The sequence below is a fragment of the Agelaius phoeniceus genome, chromosome 17 (assembly GCF_051311805.1).
Source record: "Agelaius phoeniceus isolate bAgePho1 chromosome 17, bAgePho1.hap1, whole genome shotgun sequence".
NCBI lineage: Eukaryota > Metazoa > Chordata > Aves > Passeriformes > Icteridae > Agelaius > Agelaius phoeniceus.
In genome coordinates this window covers 6,756,535-6,765,148 of record NC_135281.1, presented here as the reverse complement: position 1 = coordinate 6,765,148, position 8,614 = coordinate 6,756,535, and the positions used below count along the sequence as shown (strand labels likewise).

Here is an 8,614-nt window from a genome sequence, read left to right as displayed (position 1 = left end):
GGAGGAGGAGGAGAGGGAGGAGGAGGAGGAGCGAGGAAGGAGGAGGGAGGAGGGAGGGGAAGGGGCGGAGCGCAGCGCTGCCGGCACGGGGGGCGGGCGCGCAGCGCAGCGCGGGGGGTCCGCGGGGGGGACCCGCACCGGTGCTGGGGCTCGGGGGGACACGGACCCGGTGCTGGGGCTCGGGGGGACCCGCACCGGTGCTGGGGCTCAGGGGGACACGGACCCGGTGCTGGGGCTCGGGGGCTCAGGGGGACACGGACCCGGTGCTGGGGCTCGGGGGGACACGCACCCGGTGCCGGGGCTCGGGGGCTCCGGCGGACACGCACTCGGTGCTGCCCGCCCAGGGGCTCGGGGGCCGGAGCATCCCCGCCCAGCGGGGCAGCGGGACCCCATGCGTGGTGCGGGATGGCCGTGCCACAGACCACCCAGCACGCCTGGGAACCGCGCCACCCTCCGCACCACTGCACGCCTGGGGGACCGGGGGACTCTGCACCCCATGGCACACCTTGGGGAACGGGGACTCTGCACCCCATGGCACGGTGCGGGGCCACCCTGCACCCCGCAGGTCCCCCATGGGTTACACACCCCACCCTGCACCCTGTAGGTCCCCCGTGGGTCACACACCCCACAGGGGTGTTGTGTGTAGGGCTCCGGCACCCACAGCAGGGTTTGCGTGGGATCCTGGCGTGGCACATGTGGGGTCCCCACATTGCATCCCACGGTGGCTTTTCCTGGGGACAGACCCCTCCGCATGGCTGCCGCTGGCACCATGGTGTGGGCTCTTGATGAAGGCAGGTCTGCATTTGCTGTCGTTTCCTCCACACAGATCCCAGCCGGATCCATGGCACGGAAAGCAGGACAAAGCTTGCAGGGTGGCCTGTGGCATCCCGCCCCTGGGCGACCTGCAGGGAGCCGGGGGTCACTGGGCACTCTCCAGCTGCTCTCTGGCCCCACAAAAAAACAGGGTTAGAGACCACACAGGGTTAGCGAGCGGATAAGGCTGAATTGGGAGCGTTTCAATGCAGCTTGCTCCATTCATGTGGTTAAAGCCTGTGATTTCCCTTTCTGTGTGCCACTGACCTTCTTCCCCACGCCCTTCTTTCCATCAGGGCACCCCATGGTGCACTGGGTGCTCAGGCTGTCCCACTTATATGTATCAATGTATAAATATTTAATTTATACATTTAAAATTATTTTTTTCTTTTTTCCAAATTCATGATTCTGTGAATACACACATGTGTCCACAGGCAGCCTGTGCTCAGCAGCCCTTATCTCACCCCCTCCAGCTCACAGCTGGGACTGGGAGGGGCATCATCTTCTAAGTGAGGGGCCCATCTCCGAGTGGATCCCACATGTGAGCAGCTCTCTCTGTCCTATGCTCCACCTGCCTCCACAGGAACATTCCCCAGCACACACCTGCACACACAGCAGGAACCCTATAAAGTCGTTTAGGATCCTACCTGGTGTAAAAAACAGGCGAGATGAGAGCCTAAAGCTGCCCTGATAGAAATAGTAAGGATGCTGGGGATGTGCTCAGCCGAGCCAGAGCTACTGGAGGCTGTGCTTGGTGCTGGCACAGCCCTCTGGGCCTCATTCTCTCCGGGGTGAGCTGCTGTGGCCGCCGGGGAGGTGGCTCCTGCCTCGTGTAATGGCCTCGCTTGGGACCGGCAGGAAGCAGCCGGCTCCCAGTGGTCTTAAAATAGCTGAGCATTATGGGCACACCCTTGTTTTTGAGGGCAAAACCTGAGAAGGGAGTGTGGCCATGGAAGAAGCAGAAAAGGTAACTCCCTTGTTCCCAAACAGTGCCTGTTCCTGCTGATGGAGAGCACCTGGCAAGGTGTGTCCTCAGCTCGGAGCGTGGGGCGGCTGAGGCCAGCACGTGGAGGATGTGGTTTGCAATGAGCTGTGTGCAATGTATATTTTTTTATTTTCTGAGTTTGAGTGATCATTTTTTAGCTTTGCATTAGCTCTCTAAGATGCTGCGTGCCAAGGAATTCTGCTGTTTAATTGGACAGCATAGGAAATTTGACAGCCTTTGTGTGCCTGCTGCCTGACAGCCCCATTTGGTGGTCCCAGCTTCTGTACCAGCCAGGCTCTGAACAATCACCCCCACCCCTCAGGGCAGCAAAAACGAGCATTATATTCCTGTTTTGCTTTTGAAGAAATTCCCTGGACTGTGCTCATCACATGGCTGTGGAAGCCTGCGGGTTCTGCAATCTCCCCTTGCAAACACCTCAGGGAAAAGGGGGATTTTCCCCTCGGAGTGGCCCCAGCACTTCCCCCTTCAGAGTTCCGAAGCACGGGATGCCATCCCCCATATCCTGCAGGATTCGTGGAGCAGCTGCATCCTCCCACCGGGAACAGGCCAATGGCCAGGTGACCTCTGGCTTTAGGCGTGCTCAGGGCCTGGGGAGCAAAATGCAGGGACACAGCGCTCTGAGCCCACTGCATTGCCAGGTGCGGGGGGTCCCTGCAGCCCAGCATCCCTCTGACCAGTGTCTGGGAAGGGATGCATCCCCCTCCTGCCCCGGGACTACGCGCTGAGAGGAGGTGCCGGCCTCTCAACCAAAGCGCTGCAGTCCCTGGGAGAGATGCCTCTCTCGGGGTTATTTATTCATTCCTGCCTGCTCTGCGCTGGGTAAAGACAACACCAGCTGAGCAAATCACCACGGGGGAAGAGCTTCCGTGGTGCTGCGGGGAGCAGGATGTGGAGAGCCCTGGGGCAGGCGGTGCGGAGCTGCCCGGGCCGGTGCTGGCAGAGCCAGCGCAGCGCTGTGCCGGGATGGGGAGCGGAGCCGCCCGCGGCTGTGCAGCCGCTGCGGATGCAGGCGCGGGGCCGGGCACAGCCGTGCCCGCAGGCTGCCTCCCGCACTGCCCCTGCCCCTTGCAGGCGCTGCTTTGCTCCCTCTGGGTCACCACCAGCAGCCGGTGAGAAACCCGCTGCAGCTCCGGGCTCCCTGTCCCCGCTCCCCAGTGCTGCACAAGGGAGAACACGCTTTTTTAATAGCGCATTCACCTGGTTTCAATTTTCAACCCTGGAATCCTTAAGACTTCAAGGGGGATGGGGCTGCATCCTGCAGGGTTTTGCACCTCCCCTTGGCCGCCAGGCCCTATCCATGGGTTTGTGCTGCACGAGATGCAGTTCAAAGCTACGTTTGTGCCCTCTCCACCTACCTCCCTGCTGCCTCAGTTTCCCTGGCTGCCACACACAGGCCCTGCTGCGGGGGTGGTGGCACTGGGGCAGGCGAGCACAGGCGCTGCAGCAGCGGAGGGATGCAAGACAGGATGTGGCACGTTTGTGGCCATTTCTCTGTTTGCACAGTGACTCAGTGGGGTCTGGGAATTCTCCATGGAAAGCGTGGGGTGTGTGGTCCTCACCCTGCTGTGCCACAGGCAAAACCACCGATTAAACCCTCCTCAGCCCCCTGCCCAGAACAGAGCCTGTGCTCCCCAGAGCTGGGAGGGAGCTGGGTACATTTTCAAAGGTGAGTTTTGCACCAACATCCTTCTCCTCCTTGCTGACAGAGAGGCACAACACGCTCCAGCCTTGGACATCAGCCTGGCCTTACACTTCCAGGCAGACCCAGATCTCCCAGCCTGGCCAGAGCACCCCACCATGCCCAGGGAGAAGGTGGATCTGCCAGCAGCAATGCTGGGGTGGGGGAACCCCTGTGTGAGAGAACATCCCTTCCCACTGCATTCCACAATTCCCTGTTCAGTGGTGTAAGATACTGGAATTTGTAAGATAGGGGATAATTGGGCCAGGTCTGCAGGCGGGAAGGAGGGCTGTATAAATAGAAATGATATTTTTACAGGCTGCATTGTTCAGGCACGGGCAGGCTGGGAGCACAATGAGCCCCTTTCCCTCTCTGCTGGCATTTTCACCACTGCACCTTGGAAAGGCCCCAGAGAGCAAACAGCAGCTCCTGCCAAACTCCAAGTTTGTGCAGCCACAACAAAGTGCCTGGAAGATCGCAGTGAGCAGCAGGAAGCCCTGCTCAGGGCTGGCTGAGCCTGACCCCACAGCCACCCCTGGGGGTCTGGGAGCCCTCCCCAGCTCTGGGGTCACGGGGAGGTGCTTGCAGAGGAGCCAGGGCTGTGTCTGCTTGCAGAGGAGCCAGGGCTGTGTCTGCTCCACAATGCCCAAGGACACCAGGCCAGGGCTGCTCTCACTGCCAGGGAGGAGAATGCATCCATCAGCCTCATCACCTGTCCTTGCCTTTGCCTTTGGCATCATCACCCCTGCCCTTGTCATCACCTGTCCTTGCCCAGCCTCCTGCCCTTCCCAGCCATGAAGGGGAAGGAGCTGCTCTCCCTCCATCCTGCTCTGTGCAGAGGGCAGGGGCTGAGTAAAAGGCAGCAGAGAAACCAGGACGAGCAGCTCTGGGGTCACTGCATGCCCTGCTCCTGCTCTCTGCTCTCCTGGGCAGGGCTTCTCCCAGGACAAAGCAAACTGTGAGCTGTGCCTGCATGGAAAAGCACAGTGGGCAACACAGAGGGTGCAGCACAACCACAGCAAGGCAGGGATGGGCACATCCTTCAGGGAATTCCTGCTGGGGCTGGGAACAGGAATTGCACCCCCAGCCCAATAACCACAGGGGCCTCACATCCAGGACCAGAGGTGAAAGAACACAGAGACACCAACACTCAGTTAAGTTGTAGGAATTTATTTTAAATAACCTACAGTTGATTAAAAGGGAATTCATGATAAAAATAGAAGATACTTGTTGAGGAAAGGCTGCAGGAAATGGTCTTGCACACACACTACGCTAACAATGCCTCTAAGACTAATGATTATAGCAAAAAAAGGTTTCACATTAAAATTCTGCTTTTTAATTTTTAAAATTTTTTTACACAATTACAAAAGAAAAAAATAAAAGCCCTAAAATCTTGATTATTTTCCTTTTTTGGACCAATGCTCATTTCCCTCGAAATTTATTGACCTGTGAAACTTCTTTTTACACAATAAAATCTTTCAAGTAAAAGAGGGGAGTGGGGCTTAGAAAAAAAGGAGGGGGGGAAAGGTAAAACAGTCTGACAAACCTAAAAAGTAGATAATTCTTGGAAGTGTACAGAGCGTGTTCAGAACAAAGGGTGATGGGAATGTCATTTGTTTCCAATTTCACTTGTCCTCAAATTCCACACACATCTTTCCATCACACGGCCCCCTCCCCCCACCCGCTCCCCAAACCTACACGATCTTTAAGATCATAAAGAAAGAAAACTGTTTAAATATTTTAAAATAATTAAAAAGAAATAAAAATTCACATTTAAAATAGGAACACTCAAGTCAGGAGGCCGATTTCCCATCATGATTTGCTCTGAACAAATGTGGTGGATATTTTTGTAAATTCATGTTCCAATGCCACGACTGTTTCAAGTGACAAATTGAAAAAGATTTGGGTATTTCCATGACTATAGTGACAGCTGTAACAGGTGCGTTGGGTTCCTTAAATTTTGTTTATTTGTTAAATTCTGAAATGGGGCGGGAGGGGGAGGGGAAGGGCAGGGGTTAAGGAGTCCATTTTCTATTAAAATATAGAAGTTATTGCAAAACCCTAACTGTAAAAACGCACCAATATAATTGGATTTTGTATACAGTAGCTAAAGATTCCCACGCTCTCAGTGTGATGGTGAATTTGCCTGGCGGAAGGTTGACAAATCCCCCATCCACTTGCCCTGCCTCAAGAGAAAAACCACACAAACCAGACAGCTAGAATTTGGATCTCTGAAACATTTTTAAATAAGTTGTCCATAGGACAACTGGCTCAGCTCCTTTAAGATATTTCCAGGTTATGCTTTCTGCAAGATGTTGGCTGTTTTATCTGATGCTCACTTGCCCCTTTCCTCCCCCTTCCCCAGCATCCAAGGACAAGTAAGGCTCACAGTTTATCAATCTCCCTAAAAACCAGGCTACTCCCTTTTCCCATAAAATTCATCTCAATAAAAACAGGTTAAAACTCATAGTCTTCCTCTGCCATGTCGATAGCCCAGGCAAATTTCTCTCGTTGGGTTTTGTTATAAATCTTCTCTATAGGAATTCCCCACTTCTTACACCTGCAGGAGAGGAGATGCTGTTAGAATTAGGGATAAAAGGAAGGCCAGAGACCCTGCCCTTGTTGCTATGTGGGGGGACAGGACAGAGGTGAAGGAGTGGGGTGGGTCACCCCAGCATATCCCAGACAGGGGCTTACCAAGCAACAGAGATCCTGGGATCCAGATAGTTGAGTTTGGAGGTGCCCAAAGCAATCTGCTTGTTCTCCTCCCTATCTGTAGCCTGGACCTCCAGCTTCATCAGTTGCTCCTCGATCCTCTGCACTGCTTTCTTCTTGCTCTCCACAGTCCTGGGGTGGCAAAGAACAAAGCATTGAATTCCTAATGCCCTGTCAGCACTGTGGGAACCTAGAGGGACTCTGCTCAAGGTAAGCAATGCCACCAGCCACACAGGGCAGCTGTGTCAGCACAGATGGTGACAACAACACACTCAGTGCATGCAATTAAGAACTGACATTTTCCAAGAGGCAGAGCAGGCATCTTAAGCAGCAGTTTTGTTTTAAAGGGTTGGAAGCAACAGCCTGAACTGTTCTGATGCTACACCCACTCCCACACCAGCCCATGTATCCTCAGCAAGTCATGCTGTGATCCTGCTTCCAGAGCTCCTGTAACTCAGCTCCCCCCTGGCTGCTCTGCAGAGCCCACATGGTCTGTGCCATGGGCTTCCAGTGGGGAGTGGGGAACTCAGGGAGGTGCCTGTGCAATTAATTAATTAATTAACTGTGCAAGCCCAGGCTCCCCAGGAAGGCAGCAATGGTGCACATTGGTCCTGGGCAGCAGCAGGGTGGGGGAGCACTGGCAGGGGCTCAGCTCTGAGGGCTGGCCATGAGTGACCACAACAGGAACCACAGGTCAGAGCACCCCACAGGTGGCCATTTCTTCATGCACAGAATGAAAAGGGCAAAAGAAAGCCTTCCCAAATCACAGGCCAGGAAAGTGGAATACAGGTGAAGGACCCCTTCTGGGAGCATTGCACAGCCCAGTTAACACCAGCCTTACTTTTTAGACTTCTCATCCCTCCGGATCTTGGCATCAGCTTTGGCGCTTTTCAGTTCCCTCCTGGCATCAGCTAATTGCTCCTTCTTGGCATCAATCTAGGAGAGGCAAAACCAGATGGCAGCACTGAGAACAAGCTGCTGACAGCTGTGTCAGTCCCCCCTGGGCAGCAGGACCCAGAGAGCCAGTTTGTGACCATGTGCAGAATCTACCAGCGGTCAGATCCACTGCTGCAGAGCAGTCAGGCCACTGGGCACTGCACAGCCAAGTGTGGTGAGATATTGCCCTCACAAAACAGGGCTTCACTCATTTCCAAAGACAAGCTGGTGCTGGGAGCTTTCTCACACAGCTACAACCATGCAGGCTGAGGAATTGGCTTGGTCTGGCCAACAAACCCCTCCTGGCAGCTTGTTTGCCTTCACTGCATCCCATCACCACTACCAGCTCTCTGATGGCTACATGGAAGGATGATCCCTGATCCCTCAAGTAGGAATCAGCCCCAAATCCTACACACTGCAAGGTGTTAATGCCTCAGGCAGTTCTACTTCAGTAAGTTTGGGATTCAGGGAGATTCAGCATTTTGCAGCCCCTGTTCAACCACTCCCCTTAAACATCCCAAGCTCTAGGATCTAGGGTGAAGGCAGCCATGTTAGGTGTTATGGAAGCAGGGGACACTGCAGTGCCAAACCAGAACTCCTTATTGTGAAGGTTATTCTAAAACCAGACCAGGAACAGACCTAACCCCTTTGGACCTCATGGCCTTCACCAGAAACAATCTGCAAAGGAAGAGGTCAAGTCAGAGGGGCATAATGTACTATGTACCACTGACAGTGGCCTGGGATTCACACAACAGGGGTGGCTGCCCACTCCAGGTTCTTTAGGGGACACAGATCAGAGCCAGAGACTGCTGCTCAATTGTCAAAGGCAGCAGAACACACAGCTATAGGATGAAGGGCAGAAAAAGGGCCTGGTCTTGTTTTTTACAGGTAAAAGACAACTCAGAGAAGCCCTTTCCAGCTCACTGCTCATCTCTGAGTGCACCCATATCTGATGCACACCACCAACTCCTGACAGGGAAAAGCAGGCCCTGCTTTTACCCCAAGGGAAAGGAATGCTGACTCCTGAGATGCAGCCCTTGGAGCCCTCAGAGCTGGGCAGAGGGAGGTACCTTGCTCTGCAGGTTCATCATGGACTTCTCGAAGGTTTTGGGCGGAGCTCTCTGGTGGTTACACAGAATGGCCACCGCTCTGTTGGCACGGTTGTAGGAGAGGATCTTTGCTGGGATGTTGTCATCAGCTGTGAAGGACAGGAAAGTGGTGAACAGGTGAGTTCTCCAGGGTGTGGTGCCACAGCCAGTGTCCCACAGCCACTGCAGAACCAACCTTCCCCTCCTCCTCTGTCCAGTCTCAACACTGCACTCCAACCAGAGTCCCAGGGCTGGCCACTTCCATCCCAGCCCCCAACTCCTTCTGGATGCTCCTCATCACCACTGACACCACCTCAACTCAACAGAGGGGAAGCACAGCCAGAGCAGGGGACAGCAGGACCACCCTGCCCAGGACAC

At 54.6% G+C, this 8,614-nt stretch overlaps 1 protein-coding gene across 1 annotated transcript in view; it reads right to left on the bottom strand.

The window, feature by feature from the left end:
* Positions 1-4,646: 4,646 nt before the first annotated feature.
* Positions 4,647-8,614, bottom strand: part of TOP1 (DNA topoisomerase I) — a 66,020-nt gene continuing 62,052 nt past the window's right edge. The window contains exons 18-21 of the mRNA XM_077187263.1: positions 8,219-8,346; positions 7,054-7,148; positions 6,195-6,344; positions 4,647-6,057 (exon numbers count right to left, since the gene is read on the bottom strand). Of these exons, the coding sequence (XP_077043378.1) occupies positions 5,955-6,057; positions 6,195-6,344; positions 7,054-7,148; positions 8,219-8,346 (476 nt within the window). The 3' untranslated portion in view covers positions 4,647-5,954. The remainder of the gene's footprint in view (positions 6,058-6,194; positions 6,345-7,053; positions 7,149-8,218; positions 8,347-8,614) is intronic.